The sequence below is a fragment of the Myotis lucifugus genome, unplaced genomic scaffold (assembly GCF_000147115.1).
Source record: "Myotis lucifugus unplaced genomic scaffold, Myoluc2.0 scaffold_246, whole genome shotgun sequence".
Classification (NCBI taxonomy): Eukaryota; Metazoa; Chordata; class Mammalia; order Chiroptera; family Vespertilionidae; genus Myotis; species Myotis lucifugus.
In genome coordinates this window covers 991,575-1,011,942 of record NW_005871294.1, presented here as the reverse complement: position 1 = coordinate 1,011,942, position 20,368 = coordinate 991,575, and the positions used below count along the sequence as shown (strand labels likewise).

The 20,368-nt window shown below is 38.0% G+C and overlaps 1 protein-coding gene across 14 annotated transcripts in view; it reads right to left on the bottom strand.

The window, feature by feature from the left end:
• The window catches only part of UBAP2 (ubiquitin associated protein 2), a 99,247-nt gene that overhangs the window by 38,921 nt on the left and 39,958 nt on the right, over positions 1 to 20,368 (bottom strand). For 7 of the 14 annotated variants that reach the window (XM_006098763.3, XM_023762433.1, XM_023762431.1 and 4 more), the window contains 5 exons: positions 19,090 to 19,200; positions 16,046 to 16,199; positions 13,499 to 13,576; positions 4,453 to 4,507; positions 2,827 to 2,930 (listed from right to left, as the gene is read on the bottom strand). In XM_006098763.3, coding sequence (XP_006098825.1) covers positions 2,827 to 2,930; positions 4,453 to 4,507; positions 13,499 to 13,576; positions 16,046 to 16,199; positions 19,090 to 19,200 — 502 coding nt within the window. Of the gene's footprint in view, positions 1 to 2,826; positions 2,931 to 4,452; positions 4,508 to 13,498; positions 13,577 to 16,045; positions 16,200 to 18,696; positions 18,905 to 19,089; positions 19,201 to 20,368 lie in introns of those variants that run through there. The other 7 variants (XM_023762435.1, XM_023762436.1, XM_023762440.1 and 4 more) reach the window with 6 other exon arrangements.

The following is a 20,368-nucleotide window of genomic DNA, read 5'->3' as shown; positions in this document are numbered from 1 at the left end:
CATTTGACCCAGTAATCCCATTTCTAGAAATATATCCTAAGACAGTAGTCACCAAACAGTGGGAGAGGTAAGGGCAGAGGGAGGGGTAAGGGCAGAGGGTGGGGTGGAAACTGGGTAGAGGAGAGCTATGGGGGGAAAAAAGAGGAACAACTGTAATAATCTGAACAATAAAGATTTAATTTAAAAAAAAAAGAGCTGTGGCACATTTATACCATGGAATACTAGTACTATACAGCAGTAAAAAAGAATTTGACCCAGTTATCCCAGCTCTAGGAATATATCCTAAGAAGCCAGAATCACCAATCAGAAAGAATATAGGCACCTCTATGTTCATAACAGCATTATTCTGAATAGCAAAGATCTGGAAACAGCCCAAATGCCCATCAGTAGATGAGTGAATTTAAAAACTGTGGTACATTTACACAATAGATACTATGAAGCTGTAAAAAGAAACTCTTACCATTTGCAACAGCATGGAGAGACCTGGAAAGTATTATGCTAAGTGAAATAAGCCAGTCAAAGAAAGATAAGTATCACATGATCTCACTTATATGAGGAATCTAATGAACAAAACAAACTGATGAACGGCGGTGTAACTCAGTGGTTGAGTGTCGACTTATGAACCAGGAGGTCAAGATTCGATTCCCAGTCAGGGCATATGCCCAGTTGCAGGCTCAGTCCCCAGTGTGGGATGTGCAGAAGGCAGCCGGTCAATGATCCTCTCTCATCATTGACGTTTCTATCTCTCCCTCTCCCTTCCTCTCTGAAATCAATAAAAATATATATTAAAAAAAAAAAAAGATCAAGAGGCATTGAAGCATGCAATAGACTGACATATTTCAGAGGAAAGGGGGGTGGAGGTGGGAACAGATTAACCAATGAACTTATATGCTTATATGCATAGCCTATGGACAGACAATAGTGTGGGGAAGGCCTGGGGAGGGGATGAGAGCAGGGTGGAGGGAGTCAATGGGGGAAATAAGTGGGGACATCTGTAATGCTTTCAACAATAAATTAAATTAAAAAGAAAAGAGCCCCTCAAAAAGACTTTATATCTGTGTTGAAGAGTGAGATCATTGTGTAATTTCAAATGTTAGCACAAAATGTATTGACATAAAGTGTCTTCCTATGATCTTTTAACAACTATAATAATTATAAATAATATCAATATTCCTCTTCATTCCTAGAATCAATTATTTATGCTTCTCCTTCCCCTGAACAGTCTCAAATAAATTTATCAATTTTACTAGTCTTTTCAAATTACCATTTATAACTTTTGTTGGTCATCTCTACAGTATCTTTGATTTCTAGTTCATGATTGTGCATGTGATGCATAGTCTTATTTCCTGACCAGGGTTGATGCTATATAGAGGTGTCAAATTATGTCTTCATTTTTTTTAAAAATCCTCACCTAAGGACATACTTGGAGGGAGAGAGGGAGAGAGAAACATCGATAGGTTGCCTTCTGTATGTTCCCCGACTGGGGATTAAACCTGCAACCCAGCCCTGGCTGGTGTCGCTCAGTAGATGGAGTGTCAGCCTACTCACCGAAGGGTCTCAGGTTCAATTCCTGATCATGAGCACGTACCTGGATTGCATGTTGGATCCTGGGTGCATGCAGGAGGCACCAATCTATGTTTCTTTCTCACATCAATGTATCTCTCTCTCTCTCTCTCTCTCTCTCTCCCCCTTCCTCTCCCTTCCACTCTCTCTCAAAATCAATGGAAAAAATATGCTTTGGTTAGAATTAACACAACAATAACAAAAAACCCCGCAACCTAGGCCTGTGCCCTGACCAGGACTCGAATTGGCAACCTTTGGGTGCACTGGGTGACGCTCAACCAATTGAGCCACTCCAGCGGGACTCAAATTGTATCTTTATAAATACAATCACAATAGTTCTTATCATGAACAAATCCTCCAAAAAGCTCTATTAAATAAACATGCCCAATCAACAAATATCTACCCATGAATTTTAGAAAAGAAATAATCCAAAAACAGAAGGATACAGAAAAAAAACCTGCAAAAGCAATTGTTGCTCCAAACCCATCTATCATCTACCACTTTATCTGGCCAAATTTTACTGTCCACCATTAGCAATGGTATTTTCAGTAATAAGTCTTCTCCTAAGAAATTCTATAAATCCCTGACACACTGGTGGGGGGTTGACAGGGGGCTGGGGAAGAAACTAGACTTATCAGGGAGATCACTTCATAAGTTATATAAATGCCTAAATACTATGCTGTACACCTAAAACTAATATAATATTGAATGTTGACTATAATTTTTAAAAATTTTTAATAAAAAGAAATCCATGCCCTGACAGGTTTGGCTCAGTGGATAGAGCGTCAGCCTGCGGACTGAAAGGTCCCAGGTCAAGGGCATGTACCTGGGTTGCAGGCACATCCCCAGTAGGAGATGTGCAGGAGGCAGCTGATCAATGTTTCTCTCTCATCGATGTTTCTAACTCTCTATCCCTCTCCCTTCCTCTCTGTAAAAAATCAATAAAATATATTTTTTTAGGAAAATAAATAAATAAAATAAAAAGAAATCCATGACATACTGAGATTTGAGTGTGGATTTGTGCTGACTTACATAGCCTGATTACAACCTATTCCTCAGAGTGCAGAAAGGAAACAAAATCAAATGTCTTATCATCAATGAGATTTATAAGTGAGAGTCTTTGGAAATGTCAGGACAAGCTAGTAGTCTCAGGGGTAGGACAGCAGGCTTTTTCGTTATTCTTCATCAGCACTTTGATGTCATCTTTATATGCATGCTAACCCAAACTTTAAAAATACATCTCTGATAAGAATGGACACTTACCACTTCCCTCATCTGCACCATTCTGAGCAGCTTCCCAAACTACTGGTTTTGTCCCACACCCATCTATAGATGGAGAATCTGAATAGTCTGCGGGATTAAATGTCCTGGGTTTGAAATAAAGAATAAAGGTAATGAAGCAATCACCAAAGTCACAAAATTAACTGTACATCATCTTCCGCAAAAGAAGCCCTTTCCCTTCTAAGTGATGCTATGAAACTTCACCCTCCTTCTCCTATTTAACTATAGCTCATTCCTCTTGACATTAGGATTCAGATTTTCTGAAAAGCAGAGTTGCCTAGGGATCTTCCATACACTCTTATAAGATACCTCTATTTCCCTAAGTTGCTGTCCTCTGCATCCTAAAGCAGGTGTGGAGGCATAATCATTCTAGGCAGCATGAGGGCTCTATGGAAAGCCCCCTGAAAACTAACCCCGGACTTTAAACAGGCAACAAGTCTTTTCTTCCCAAGTCAGAATCCAAGTTTGACTTTGATCCTTTTGCAGCAGTTGTATATGATCCTTTTTGTATAGAAACATTTGATAAAAAATGTTTTTAAAAAGAAACAAAAATGTTTTGTTCAGTACCTCTTTTTTGTTGTTGTTGTTCATTAAAATCCTAAACACCCATGACTCAGAGGTCTAGTAACTAGAGCCAAATTAAATACTATCTCTAAAATCTTCACAACAGATTTTTTTCCCCCAGCTTAATTGCAGTATCAACTTTTTAAAAAAATCACGAAGGAATAAGTTTGAAAGTACACAGTAAAATCCACAAGACAGTTTAAAGCTACTGTGCTGGGCATAGGTGTTTAAGTGTTTTCATCCTTCCTTTGTCTACAGGGAGCTGAGGAAGAAAAAAGATGGCAAGAGGTACCACCTGAAGAAGTGACCCCAAACAGTGCTGCCCTGAAGCTATGGAGAGAAAAAGGGCTTTTCCTGGAACCAATTCCCTTCCTTTCTTGATTGTAATCTGCATCTGGATTCTGTAAAATGCTTTAAAACTTTTTTCTTTCTTTTTATTTTATTTTTTTCTAAAAATCAAGGGGGAGCTAAAGTTTTAGAAGCAGGAAAAAGTAAAAGAACAATAAGAAATAATGAAAAAACTACTGATTATACATTTATTTACTAACAGTATGATCACTATTACAATTCAGGAAAAACTATTACTTTTACATAAATAAACATCACATTTACTTACCATTCAAAGACAATTGCTGGCTTTACCAACATAACCATTATGCAGTGGTTTACAGCTAGGGGTGATTGTGCACCTCCCTCCCAGGGAGCATGTGGCAATGTCTGGAGACATTTTTGAATATCATAACTTGAGAAGGAGTGCTACAGGCATCTAGTAGGGAAAGGCCAGGGATGTTGCTAAACATCCTACATTGTAAAAGACACCCAACCACCTCAACAAACTATTATCCAATCCAAAATGTCAACAGAGTCAAGGCTAGAAACTCTGCTCTAAGGTCCAATGCAATACAATTTTATTTGTATTATTTTACTTTACTACTTCTCTTAAGTATAAAAAACACCTGACTTATCAGAATAAACTGGGCATAGAGAAAGAAAACCCTTAAAATAACAACTAGAGAACTACAAAAATAGGATGGCTACACTTACCCCATGCCTTGGGTTGAGAATCTTCCTGCCCCTCTCCCTCTGCCACGTCCAAATCCTTTAAAAAAATTATAGTGTAAAATAATACTTATGTCCTACACAATTGCAATTGACCAACTTCATCCTATTATGCACCTACTCAATATTGTCACTGTTCCTAACAGCACCATCATTCCCTTTGGTGCACCCAATCTGCTGGTCTCTACTGACACAACTACCTACAAAGTTATTGATTTCAAAGGATAGAAAAAATTTTATCTGCTTGTATACTATTTGTGATATGTAGCAGCTTAATATGGGCAGGCTATATTAAAAAATATTCTGGGTCTTTTAAAACCACCTAGTGCAGCCCTAGCCGGTTTGGCTCAGTGAATAGCATCGGCCTATGGACCAAAGGGTCCCAAGTTCGATTCCGGTCAGGGGCACATACCTCAGTTGCAGGCTCCTCCCCATCCAGGGCCCTGTTGGGGTTCAAGCAGGAGGCAACCAATCAATGTGCTTCTCTCACATAGATGTTTCTCTCTGTCTTTCCCTCTCTCTTCCACTCTCTCTAAAAATCAATGGAAAAATATCCTTGGGTGAGGATTAAAAAAAAAAACTATAACAAAAGAAATAATTCACCCCTTTATGTAAAAAATAGATGTCAATGGATCTATGCTTTGTATTAATCTTCCAAATGCTGTCAACTGTTTTTAAGTAAATAAATAAAATTAAACCACCTAGTGTAAACAAAATGACATTTTAAAGCCTCTACTATAAAATGAAATGAGAAGCAAAGAAGAAACTGCTAAGTAAGCTGAAGGTACTGTAAATTAAACACCATTTTTAATACTAGGACTTTAACCAATAACCAAAGTGCCAGCAAGCAAGACAGCTAGCAAGAAGAAAAAGTTTCATTCCACAACTCTGCAGTCTTTCTTGATCAAAATCCTAAACTGTGGATTAAAGACCTAAAGAGCTAAAAGTATACAACTCTAAGAAGAAAATATAACTTCAGAGCATTGAGTTAATGATTTCTTGGGTGTGACACCAAGGCATAGGCAAGGAAGAAAAAAATACTTTAGATTTGTGCATCAAATTCACTATCAACAAAAAATAAATAAATACATATTTGAAAGACAATATCAATAGAGTACAAAAGCAACCTGTAGAATATCTGCACATCATATATATGAAAAGGAGTAATATCGAGAATATATGAAGAATATCTACAATTCAACAACAAAATGAACAACCCAATTCAAAAATGGGCAAAGAACTTGAATATTTCTCCAGAGAAGATATACCAATGGTCAAAAGGCATATGAACAGATTCGCAACATCACTAATCATCGTAGGGAAACCTGATAACAGAGAGAAAAAGAATAGAATATAATAAGAGTTTGCAAGGATGTAGAGAAATTGAAACTCTTGCGCACTGTTTGGTAAGGAATAGAAAATGGTGCAGTCACTATGGAAAACAGTATGGCAGTTCCCTCAAAATTTAAAAATAGAATTACCACATGGTCCTGCAATTCCACATGTGGCTATATACCCAAGAGAATTTGAAAGTAGGGTTTTAACAAGATAGTTGAACACCAAAAGGCAGAAGCAACCAAAGGGTCCATCAGTAGATAAATGGATAAGCAAAATGTGGTATGTACATAAAGTGGAATTATTATTCAACTTTAAAAAGAAGGAAATTGTGACACATGTTACCACATAGATGAACCTTGAGGACATTGAGCTAAGTGAAACAGGCCAGTTAGAAAAGGACAAATATTTTGATTCTACATATATGAGGACATAAGAATAGTCAAATTCAGAGAAAGGTGGTTGCCAGGAGCCATATTAGCTATGTTAATATAACTAAAAAGTATATTAAACATGTATAGTTAACTTATCCAAAAGTTCAAATTAAACTATTAAAAAATATGGTCTTGACAAAAATCTACCCTATTCCCAGAGATGGAAAAATAGAGGGAAATGCCCTAAAAAGTGGAAGAAACCTAATAATGCATACCATCAGTTACTGTCTATTATAACACCGTCAAAGAGCAGAGGTTAAAAAAAGAAAAAACACCTTGCCATATATCCATACAATGAAATGTTAGTTAGCCATATAAAGGAATGAAATACTGATACATGCTACAACATTGATGAACCTTTAAAACATTAAGCTACGTGAAAGAAGCCAGTCACAAAAAAACCCACAAGATTCTATTTATATGTTATGTTCAGAATAGGCAATTCTGTACAGAAATAAAGTTGATTACTGGTTGTTTACTGTTGGGATGGGATGAGGAAGGTAGAGGAACTGGGAATTGATAAAAGGTACAAAGTTTCTTTGGGAGGTGATAAAAATATTCTTAAATTGAGTATAGTGAAGTTACACAATTTTATGAATATACTAAAAATCATTGAATTGTATAATTTACATGGGTGAATTGCATGGTATATAAATTATATCCCCAGAATATTCTATTTTTCGCTATAATGAACACTATTACCAAGGAAGAAAGCAAAAGAAAAAACACAATTGCTTTTGATAAGTGGGTTCATGTGCACCCATAACAAAAGAGAATTCATTTCAATGGCATGCAGGCGGCAAATTGCACTAACAATGGTGACTAGTAAATATTAGCAAAATTGTAAAAAGGGATTCTGCTAAGAAATCATTAAATGATATCTAAAATACTTAAGCCAGAAAGCAAGCTGTGCCTAAAAGAGGAGAAAGGATTTGATAAAAGAAATATGTACCTAAGGTGAAAAAATTTTTAAGTCCTACAAATCTCCTGAAAAAATCAGTATCAACTACATGGATATGGTTAATACTTGCACCCAAGTATTAACTATAAACAAGCCAAATGTCTTACGTAGATTTTTTTTTAGATCAAATCCTAATTTTAATAAGATAACAAAACTGTCCTTTTCTATTCCACTGACTAATGATGCTACCAGTAAGATTGTTTGGTGTGTATATACCATTTCCCTACACTGTTATCTGGTACAAATAGCTATTTTCACCTAATAGCTCAGAATAAAGTCCCAGGGTCTTTTAATAGAGAAAAACAAGATTTAAAAAGAGCATCTTAGCCCAGCCGGCGTGGCTAAGTGGTTGAGCATAGACCCATGAACCAGGAGGTCACGATTTGATTCACGTTCAGGGCACTTGCCTGGGCTGCAGGCTCGTTCCCCAGTAGGGGGCATGCAGGAAGCAGCCAACTGATGATTATCTCATCATTGATATTTCTTGTTTTTAAAAAACAAACAAACTTAATTTTGTATATTTTTATTGATTTTTTAGAGGAAGAGAGAGAGATAGAGCGTTAGAAACATCACACCAATCAGCTGCCTCCTGCATGCCCCCAACTGGGGATAGAGCCCGCAACCAAGGTATATGCCCTTGACCAAAATTGAACCTGGGACCCTTCAGTCCACAGGCAGACACTCTATCCACTGAGCCAAACTGGTTAGGGCTCATCATTAATGTTTCTACCTTTCTTACTCTCCCTTCCTCTCACTGAAATCAATAAAAACATATTAAAATAATAATAAATTAATTAAAAAGATCATCTTAAAAAATGAACCAATGTAATTATAAATGCTACACCTTTTCTCCTAATTTTCTCTAGGGATTCTGTACTATATCTATGTTAAATGGCTGCTCAAGATTTTAGTTGTTTAATGTATTTTTGTTGTTAATTCTCACCTAAGGATATTTTTTTCCCATTGATTTTTTTTTTAAGAGAATGGAAGGGAGGGAGAGAGAAAAACATCCACGTGAGAGAATCAAGTCTGCAACTGAGGCACATGCCCTTGACTGGAATCAAACCCGAGACCCTTCACTCTGTGGGTCAACACTCTAGCCAAACTGGCTAGAGCTGTTTAACGTCTTTTATACCGAAAGCTAGAATAGGAAAGCTGCTCATTTCTCTTGAAAAAAATCAAAACTCAGAGAATAGTCAACTACCTCTAGTGGAGGCAGATCCTAGCTGCAGACATGCCCTCTGGTGCCGAACAGTAACAGCAACTATAACGTAAAGAGAAGCAAGAAAGGAGAATGTTCCTCATCCAAGAAGGTAGAAAGCAATTCCCTCCCCTCGTCCCCAGAAGACTGTAAAAAGGGCTTTGATAATAGCCAAATGTGCCAGAAAGTACATGAATTTGAACTCATCACTACACACTCTGGCCTATAACTAGTTCTAAGTTCTTTGTATTGACAAAAGATCCCAAGCCCTGGCAGAGTAGCTCTGTTGGCTAGAGTGTTGTCCCGATATGCCAAGGTTGCAGGTTCGATCCCTGGTCAGGGTACATGTAAGAAGCAATCAATTAATGCACAAATAAATGAAACAACAAAATAAATGTTTCTCTCCTGCCCCCACTTCCTCTTTCTGTCACTCAAATAAATTTAAAAAATTTTTTAAGTTCCCCAATATTCAGGGTTGGTTCAATGATTAATATGGTTGCTATGAGTTGTCACCATGCCCAGAGACCTGTTCGACCCACTACAAAGCAGGGCATCCCTCGGGCTTGTGTAGCTTAGAGACCTGGGAGTCAGGCAAACTGTGCCTATCTGTCCCTGAGTCGGGGTATTATATTCTCAGAGAAATAGGAATACACTTTCCCCAATCCTAAAGCAGCTTAAATTAGACAAATGACAGCAGCAAAACACCCCTGGAATTCAGTGAGGAAGAAAACTTAGAATCCACCCTTATATCCCATATATTAGCTTTAACTTAGCAAAGAAGTCTGATTATAAATGTGTCAAAATAATTGTTTCAGGAAATTCACAAGTTATAATACTAGTGAATGAAAGTCTGATAAAAAAAAAAAGTAATATTTACAAAGTCTCCAAGTACTGCCCACCAAAAAATACAAGTGGGGCATAGTAACTTTACATAGGAGAAACTTGGCAAAAAGCACCTACCTAAATAAAAGTTAACATCACTAGTAATGGGATAAACCTCTATCATTATATCATGTTACAGTTATCATCCCTTTGTGGTACCTGCCCAAAATAGATGAAACTTATCAAGAAGAAACTTCTGATTGGTATTGAAGAACACTCTACAAGAGTCCATATGCTTCAAAAGCATCAAGACCATGAAAGACAAAGACTTTTCCAGACTGATGAACTGTTCCAGATTGAAGGACACTAAAGAGACATGGGACTAAATACAATGTGTGATCTGCCCTAGCTGGTTTGGCTTAGTGGATAGAGCATCAGCCTGCGGACTGAAGAGTCCCGGATCCCCAGGTAGGGGGGCGTGCAGGAGGCAGCCAATCAATGATTCTCTCTCATTATTGACGTTTCTATCTCGCTCTCCCTCTCCCTTCCTCTCTGAAATCAATAAAAATATATTAAATGAATGAATGAATGAATGAATGAATGAATGCAGTGTGTGATCCTGGATTAGATCCTGAACCAAAATATTTTCATTTTGCTATAAAAACATTAGCAAGATAACTGAAAATTTCTGAATAAGGCCTATAGATTGCATCAGTAAAAATTTTCTGACTTTTACCATTTTAAGATAGCTCTATAGAAGACTATCTTTTTTTCCTTAGGAGACACACACTAAAATATTAAGGGGTATATAAAATGGCATTATGTCTGGAATTTATATTCAAAGGTTTCAGGAAAAAAACAATATGTACATACAGAGAGAAAATAATAAAAGCAAATGTAAAATACTGAAATTTGGGGAATCTAGATGAACATTATGCAAAATTGTATTTTTTATTTCAAAATAAAATGTTAAAACCACACTCTGAGCACTTACCTTCATATTTCATATTCAAATAAGTTTTTATTCTGTGAAAAAATCCAAGTTGTTTTCCATGTTTGCATTAGCTGTTCCTTTCTCACAGAATGTTCCTACCCAGATTTTCACATAGCTTTCTTCCTCCTCAGCTTAAATCCTACCTCCTCAGAGACCTCCCCAGGCCACTTAAACTAAAGGGTGACAGTTGTAAGACAACTATTGACAGTAAATCACATCACCAATCATTTTCTTAAATAAATTGAGAAGTGCTTTTACTTGTCTCTCCTCCTTCCCTAACCAGGACGTAAAGGAGTATGTCATATTCACAGCAATATCTTCAAAAATACAATAGGTAAATATTAGTTGTTGCTACTAACATGTAACCCAAATTCCATAAATGTGGAATTTTTTCATGGATTAAACTCTTATATTTGGAGGCACAATAATCACTATTCAATTCCAGGAAATAGCCTAGCTATTCAGTTACTGATTTTTGAACACTGCATTTTTCAAATACTTTTTGTACCAGGACCCAAGATGCCACTGCAGAGGATTCAGAAATTAAAAGTAGAATGCTAGCACATAGTTGGTAATCAATAATCACATTTCAATTATATTATACAGCTGCACTCATATATTAGTTTTAAAAGTAGATATATTAATTTGGGTTGCTTAATATAAAACAAGTGGCATAAGTAAGGTAAAGGAGTGGAAAAGGTTAGGGCAGTGGTCGGCAAACTGCGGCTCGCGAGCCACATGCGGCTCTTTGGCCCCTTGAGTGTGGCTCTTCCACAAAATACCGACTTCTGCACATGGGCCAAGAAGTTTCAATCGCACTGTACATGCGCACCCGCACGTGGTATTTTGTGGAAGAGCCACACTCAAGGGCCAAAGAGCCACATGTGGCTCGTGAGCCGCAGTTTGCCGACCACTGGGTTAGGAAGTAATTATTGTTGCCTTTTCCACAGCATTATTTTTCTTCCGTCCAGAAAGAAACCACCTGCCTGCAACCTCAAGTAGTATTCACTACCTTACCTGACTCAATCTCATTTAAGACAAGACATAAACAACACACACATCCTGCAAGCCAGCACCAATAAATAAGATAAAGAAATTTATATGAATAAAAAGAGTAGGGGAGTGACCTGACTATAACTTCTCACTTATTTATATAACTTAAAAATAACTAACATGTAATCTAACCTTTAAGATGAGAGTGTCATTTCTAATACATAAACACATTCAGGTATAGCAAAGACAATCAGATGGCCCATATGAAAAGTATTGTAGTATCTTTTTATAAATAAAGCACATTCAATACAAAGTTAAATAAAAGGGCCAATAAAAATGAGTCTCTCTAAATTTTATATTATTTTGTAATTCCTAAATATGCCAAGACCAAAAAATAAAGAGGTGGTTTACTTTTAAAACAGTATATACTGGAAAATACAAAAAAAAAATGATGAAAGAAGATAGGAAATAAGGGCCTATGTCATATCAAGTCTAAAATACCTGAAAGCAAAATGCCTGAAAATTTTTTAAATATACTGATGTAGACTACAAAACATATCACCTATACACTATCTATTATATAAAAAGCCTGTGGTCGTCACACCATCATGCCATAAAGACTGATCACAGGAGGCTGCGTGATCGGGGTGGGCGGGGCAGGGCTGGGTGGGAACTTGACTCTGGAGGACTAGACCAGAGGCACGGGTGGGTTTCTGGGTCCCACCAGGGCAGCGGACAGGTTTCTGGGTCCCGCCTCTGGGTCCTGGGTCTTGCATGATTTCGCGCGCTGGGCCCCTAGTTCTCTATAAAACAGTAAACTTCTCTCTGCTTATCTCTTTCCTGCATTTCAGAATAATTTTAGTTGGTCCTCCCAAATGAGCCACCAGGCCAACACGAAACTACATTCCTAAAGTAGCATAATATCCCAAATTAATAAATGGTAAGAGCACTAACTGGTTTGGCTCAGTAGATAGAGCGTTGGCCTGCGGATCAAAGGGTCCTGGGTTTGATTCCGGTCAAGGGCATGTACCTCAGTTGCAGGCTCCTCCCCAACCAAAGGCCCTGGTTAGGGTTCATGCAGGAGGCAACCAATCGATGTGTTTCTCTCACACAGATATTTCTCTCTGTTTTTCCCCCTCTCTTCTACTCTCTCTAAAAATCAATGGAAAAATATCCTTGGGTGAGGATTAAAATATAAATAAATAAAAATGGTAAGAAATGATCACTAACAAAAAAGAGAGGAGGGAAGATAATCAATGGGCCAATAACTTTAATTTTAAAGCCAGTGGGTAGCTCTGGCTGGGTGGCACAGTTGGTTGGAGCGTCATCCTGTACACCAAAAAGGCTGTGGGGGTAGAACCTGGTCAGGGCATATGTCTAGGTTTCGGGTTCGATCTCCAGTTTGGGCATGTACGGGAAGCAACTGATTGATGTTTCTCTCACACATTGATGTTTTTCTCTCCCTCTTCCTCTCTCTAAGAATCAATCCTATCCTATATAATAAAGAGCTAATATGCTAATTAGACCAAACAGCAGAACAACCAACTGGACGACCTTCCAGACAAAGCCGAGGCTGCTAGGGCTGGCTGGGGCTGCGAGGGGCTTCGAGGGCCAGCTGGGGCTGCAAGGGCCGGCAGAGGCTGCGAGGGGCTGCGAGGGCCAAGCCCCTTGCAGAAATTCGTGCATCGGGCCTCTAGTAAAAACATATTCTTGGGTGAGGATTAAAAAAAAAAAAAAGTTAGTGGATAAAACACATTTCCTAAAGTCCAACATAAGAGAATTTATAATAACATTTTGGTCAAAACTTCTAATTTTTGTTGTTGTTATCCTCTCCTGAGCATATTTTTCCCAATTATTTTTTTAGAGAGAGAGGGAGGGAGGGAAGGAGAGAGGGAGATATCAAACACCTATTGGTTGCTCCCGCATGTGCCCCAACCAGGGGCAGGGAGTGAACTGGCAATCCAGGCACATGCCTTTGACTGGGAATCAAACTGGGGACCCTTCCGTGTACATTACAGGATCAATGCTCTAAACATTGAGAAACATGGGCCAGGGCAGAACTTCAAATTTTACATTATTCATATAAAGGGTCTTCACAGCTCATTTGAAAACAACCAAAATTACATAATCAAAACACTTCATTCTTAAACATCAGTAAATGAAATCAAAAGATTTCAGAAGATAAACCATTCTTTCAGAGTACACTGTCATGTCTTAGAGACCAGTACAGCAAACAGTCTGCCTCCTCCTTTGGATCACAAGCATCTCCTGTCCCCCTTATTCTATCTTACCTCTACCACGGGCTCGTTTGCCACGGTCTGAAGGCTTGTCCCCTTGATTGCAATCAATTCCATTCTCTTCACCTCTAACTAAGAAATAAAAGAGGACCTCATACATAATCATACCAGACAGCTATTAAAAGCAAGAACAAAAAGACTTTTTTTAAAAGGCTAAAATATAACCAAAAGGTTTTTAAAAAAGAAGAAAAACAAAAGTGGCTCGCCCTAGCTGGTTTGTCTCAGTGGATAAAGCATTGGCCTTCGGACTGAAGGGTCCTGGGTTCGATTCTGGTCGAGGGCACATGCCAAGGTTGTGAGTTCAATCCTCAGTGTGGGGTGTGCAGGAGGCAGCCGATTGGTGATTCTCTGTCATCACTGATGCTTCTATCTCTCTCTGCCTCTCCCTCTCTGAGATCAATGAAAATATATTTTTAAAAAAAAACAAAAGTGTCTCAAAAACTGAGTAATAGCACATCTTCCTTATTAATTTATAGGTAACAATTCTAAAAAGAAATTAAAATGACATACCACTTTTTATTTCTTCTATTTGGACTTGCCCTCCCCTAAAATAAGTTTGTTTCAAAAAGCCACCTTTGTTGCCCTAACCGGTTTGGCTCAGTAGACAGAGCATCGGCCTGCAGACTAAAAGGTCCCAGGTTCAATTCTGGTCAAGGGCATGTACCTTGGTTGCAGGCACATCCCTAGTGGGGGGTGTGCAGGATGCAGCTGATCGATGTTTCTCTCTCATCAATGTTTCTAACTCTCTATCCCTCTCCCTTCCTCTCTGTAAAAAATCAATAAAATACATTTTTTTTTAAAAAAAAAAGCCACCTTTGTTATTCAACTATGTAATACACCACACATTTGCTGACTAGTTAGGTTTAAGGTCTGGAAGGGCATAGAATAGCAAAACAACACCATCAAGGAAATACTGTTATTGAAGAAATTAATGTTAGAGACAGGTTTTTACAGGATACTGTCCAGAAGATGCCATACAGTCTTTTCTTCTCCTCATACCTATATTGGCATTAATGATTCTATATAATATAGAAATTTTATGAGTGATATTGGCATAGCTTGCTCCCCTCGTCTCTTTCAGAGATTAATTCCTATGAATTCTCATGAAGGTGCCACTCCATTTAAATTTACCACATCTCTCTTTATAATCCCAATCTCTCTGTTCTTTGTTTTTATCCACAGCATAATTTCTACATAACACCATTAATATATATTAACATAAAATGTTACTTTTCCTTTTTATTGTTACATCTCACTCTACCTCCATTAAAAGGTAAGTTTTAGGAGGGCAAAAATGTCTGTACCATCATCTATTGCTGTATGCCTATAAGAGTACTGAGTACACAGCAGGTACTCAGTAAATATCCATGGAATAAACTAGCAAAAGTCTCTAAGGTGAGCCCTGGCTGAGTGGCTCAGGTGGTTGGAGGATTGTCCTGTATGCCAAAAGGTTGCATGGTCCAATTCCCAGACAGTGCACATACCTAGGTTTCAGGTTTGATCCCCGTTCAAGATGTGTACAGCAGGCAACTGATCTGTTTCTCACATCGATGTTTCTCTTTCTCTTTCTCTCCCCCCACCCCCACCAACTCTCCTTTCCTCTATCAATAAACATATCCTCAAGAGAAGATTTATAAAAAGTCTCTAACGTGATGTTTAATATTTACATCTTATTCATTCATAATTTAGCTACTTTGGTGTATTTATACACCAGGTTGTTGTTCCTGGGTCGAATGGCAAATACTGAGAAAAATCTTCCCTATTCAACAACTTTATACTTATTTTAACCTTTGCCTATACCGGTGGTCGACAAACTCATTAGTCAACAGAGCCAAATATCAATAGTACAACGATTGAAATTTCTTTTGAGAGCCAAATTTTTTAAACTTAAACTATATAGGTAGGTACATTGTTATTAACTTAATTAGGGTACTCCTAAGCCTTAGAAGAGCCACACTCAAGGGGCCAAAGAGCCGCATGAGGCTCGCGAGCCACAGTTTGCCGATCACGGGCCTATACCATGAGGAAGAATAAAGAGCTTCATCTATCAGTGAATGAAAATTCTCCTTTAAAATTAGAGGATGTACTTGATTCACAACAGAAGGCAGTCTTTTTTTTTTTTAATGTTTTTATTAATTTTAGAGAGAGAGGAAGGAAGAGGGAGAGAGTAAAACATCGAAGAGAAACATTGATCACCTGCTCCCCACTGGAGATTGCACCTGCAACCCAGGCATGTACCCTGATCAGGAGTCGAACCAGGGACCTTTCAGTGCAAGGGATGATGCTCAACCAACTGAGCCATACCGGCCAAGATAGAAGGCAGTCAAAACACACAAAACATAATTAACTAACTACAGCCCCGGTCAATGCTGATAATGAAATTGCATCAATTACTAAATTAACTAAGTAGTTCATTAGAATCTAAATGTTAATTATAACAAATGGAGCATTGAGGGAGTGGATTTATGGACATTCTTTGGACCACTCAGCTTGCATGAAAATTTCCATCATAAAAAGTTCAGGAGAAAGGTCTATACTTACACTCTCTCCCACGATTGCCACCTCTTCCTTTCCGGTTGTTGTTTCCACGTCCACGACTCACTTCTCTCTCACTTCTCTTCTCTCTATTCTCTTTGTTTTCTGAACTTTCTTTTCCAAAATTCTTCTTCTTCCCCCCTACAGTCTCCCATGAAGTCTACCGAAGATAAGAGTTGTCAAAGAGTGTACAATTACTAAGAATGTGTGCATGTATCTTCCAAACCTAATTATCCATGCCTTGTAGCTTGCTTGCTACCATTTTCATTCTTTTCCATATAGTTCTACTTTCCAATGCTAAAGACAGCAACCTCTTGCTAAGCTCCTTTGCTGTATAGAGCACAAAAGATTACAGCAACTAGCTGAACTGACAACATACTCTATGTTGTTCTACCACCAAAAAGGCTTTTTTCTATGCTGATTTGTGAGTAAAGTAAATGTCATTTCCCCAGTTTCCCATTCTATGCCACCCTCACCTACGTCAGTAGTAGGGCTTACGTCTATTAAATATATAGATTAGCTCAAAGATTACAAAGATACATAAAATGATGCCCTAAAATCTCACGAATACAACTTTCCCTATTCAGTTACTCAAACTAACCTTCAAAAAAATTTTAATAGACAAAATTTTGGTTTAGTTTTTTAAGTACCTGAAATTTAAACCTCAAAGACCTATTCTAATGAGAAGTCAATGATTTATTTATAAAACCTCCCTTCTCCATCTCTCCTCTAATGGTGCCAAATCAAATCATCCCATATACAGGATGGGGTAAAAGTAGGTTTACAGTTGAGTACGCAAAACACAGTTTATTTTTCTTGATTTCAGAGAGGATGGGAGAGGGAGAGAGATAGAAACCTCAATGATGAGAGAGAATCATTGATTGGCTGCCTCCTGCATGCTCCACATTGGGGATCAAGCCCACAACCTGGGCATATGCCCTGACCGGGAATTGAACTGTGACCTCCTGGTTCATAAGTCAACACTCAACCACTGAGCCACGCCGGCCAGGCTTTCACAGTTTACTTTAAATGTTCTAGCTCCTAGCTAGAGTATTTACATAGCATCCCGCCTCCCCACCTCCAATTAACTCTACCTCAGTCAGAAGATACTCCTTACTGCTGCTGGTTAGCCATGCTGCAGACAGCATGGAAAGTAAAGATGCACCACAAAATAATCCTAAACAACTTTCCCTCTGCTTCTGCATTTCCCCTACAGTACCCTTACCTCCAATCAAGCATACACCTTTTGTGACTAGATTCAAGCACTAATTTGCCGTTTTCTGACCTTTGAAGAAAACAAGCCAGATCTGGCTACCACTGTGTGATTTCTAGGTTTAAGAGGTAACCAAAAAGACATTCTTGATGTAACATTCAGTCCAGAACACCTCCTTTGGATTCAGTCCCAGAGGAGATGTTAAAACTCAAAAAACCACAAAGAGAGAACTGGACTTTTAAGACTTAAAAATTCACCCGGTTACCACAGAAAAGAATGAAATCTGCTGGATGTAAAGGAAAAGCAACAAAAAGTAGTATCCTGTCCTATCTCTATGATAAAAAAAAAAAAAATAGGCCCTCCCATTAATAATTTGAATATATTTCATTTGTTCATATTGATTATTTTTATAAAAAGGGAAGGTAAGACCTTCAGTTCATTTGGAAAATAACAGAGCCATTCTACACTGAATCCATTAGCAATGAGGTAAACACATTCCCCATATTTAAAAAACAAAACAGTAAATACATGCCTGTTAGCAAACAAAAGCTATTCAAAATTTTATTTCAACACTTAACATTACATAGTTTCCCAAAAAACTGACATATTTAGTGGTTTATCATGTGGACCAGTGTTATTTTGCATGGAATTTTACCCACAAATACTGCTATATTCAAATAGTGAAAGATTTTCCCAAGTACCTAAATATTTAACTACAAAATTAATTTTTCTTGTTTCATATTAAATAAAAAAAATACTCATTTTACATTTGACCTTGTCATGGCAGTTCATTTTTACACAGCCTGACTCTAATACAGCCTATCCCTAAAACTGAGAACATGATTAAACCTAAACATTGACAAGGAAGCCACTTTTTTTCCCCCTTTAATCCTTAACCAAGACATGCTTTTTTTTAGAAAGAGAGAGAGAGGAAGGGAGAGAGAAAACATCAATTGGCTGCCTTTCGTACATGCCCTGACCAGGGATTAGGGACTGAGCCCACAGTCTCAGGTATATGCCCTGACCAGGAATCAATCCAGCAACCCTTCGGTGCACAGGATGCTGCTCATAAAAACTGAGCCACTCTGGCTGGGCAAGGAAGGCACTTTTTGATGGGTCATCTTTGTACCCCTTTTTCAATAAATCATTAGTTGTTTTAACCTGCTCAGAAGTGGTTTCCTCAATTTAAAAATACAAATGAAATATTGTGCAATCTCTCCACATAGGAATCAAAAGATTAGTGCTGGCAACTGCCTGGTATGGCTTTAGTTGCATCCTTCCTAAAAGAAGAGAGTTGAGTTCTAGTGTGCCTGCACATTCCTCAAACTTTCTAAGCTAAAAAACACCCAAAAATAATTTAAAAACTTTTCTCCTTTTATATATCTGTCAAACTGTCATGAAAAATGTGTCTGTAGAATATTCACACATAAGCAAATAGATATACCAGCAAATCCTGGTTTTCTGTTAGTCTAGAGATATAAGGAGTAGTAAGAGGTGACGACTGAGATGAAGAAACATGAGCAGTGGAGCCAAGAGAAGTTTTTTCAGGTGGTGAAAATATCCACAGGCCCAGAGAATTTTGGAAACTGTGTAAGGCTGGAGTAGATGACCAAGTTCTCTTTCGAGTCTTCAGATTCTACGACTTCATGAAGAAACCATATATAACAAAAACAGTCATTTCAGGTTAGTGTTTTTTCTGGAACTTAAAACAAATATGGAATGGCACCCATAATTCCCTCCATCCCCACCCCCATATAAGGTGAAGTTTAAAATGCAATATGGGGTTGGAAACAAATCTTAGCACTGTAAATCAAAGAATAATACTTAATAATCTTACCGTGTCTGAATTCCCTTCCAGCAATATATTGATAGCTTTGTTCACATCTCCATTACAGTCATGTAGGGCGACTATGCATTCATCCTGATTTTTTCCTGTCACTTCCATAAGCTGTTGAAATTATAAGAACATGGTTAGGGAGACCCCAAAAATGGCACTTGATATTTTAAGATTCTTCTGCATAAAGACAGAAATTATTCGGTCCTTCCACATGAAGATGGCCTCTTCTACACTCTGAGCTTTTACCTGTTTTGTTTTTGGCCACCCCATGTCTTTTCATCAATATTGGCAGAGTCAAACTACAAATTAACCCTCCTTCAAGATGACCAATATCAGGTTATTAATCAGCAGCATACACATGTATATACCAACATCCTCAGAATACTCTGGATCAGTTATTGTCTACTCAAACTTGGTCCATAGCCTGCATTCCTAAAATTCTAAACTACACAAATATTAAGTGGGATTTTATGTTTCCCAAAGACCACATGTATGTGGGCACCATTAACAGAATATTCAGTCCAACTGTTTTGCATAGGGACAAAGTTCCCTACATAAGATATTACTACTTGGATTATAACACACATAAATTATAACAGCTAAGGTCTCACAAGGAATTCTTCAGTGATCACAAAACTCACTCCTACACATAATATATTCTCAAGCAGATTCCACAGAGTGCTATGTTTGACAAAATCAAAGAAATCCCTTTGGTGCATTCTGTATAACAAGGGAGATTAAGCTGCTTAACATTTTCATCACAAAGAGCAATCAGATTAGGCAAAATAAAAGTGTTTCAATTATCAGTTAACAACTGTATGATTTAAGTATCTATTGTGTTTTAACTATCTTAACTATTTTAGTACTAGAGGCCCGATGCATGGGATTCATGCCCTGGTGGGGGCGTGGCCTGCTGTAGACCCACCCTCTGAGCAGCTGCTCCCACTGAGGGAGCGCACTGACCACCAGGAAGCAGCTCCTGTGTTGAGAATCTGCCCCCTTAGTGCACGTCATAGCGACTGGTCAACCGGTCATTCTGTCTTTCGTTTGCTGGGCTTTTGTTATATATAGGATGTACTAGCTGCAGTTCAAAATCATTTGACCCCAACATTTAAAGTAATTTCTCTGTGGTTAAAATGCTAGTTAAGAGAAAAGCCTAACAGAAAAGAAAAAAAAAAAAAAGAGCAAAGCCTATCTGGAAACCAGGTCTCCTGATCTCATAAATATAACTCTTTGCATTACACCGTCTCTCTCATTTTCTCCCTGTAACAGTGAAAGT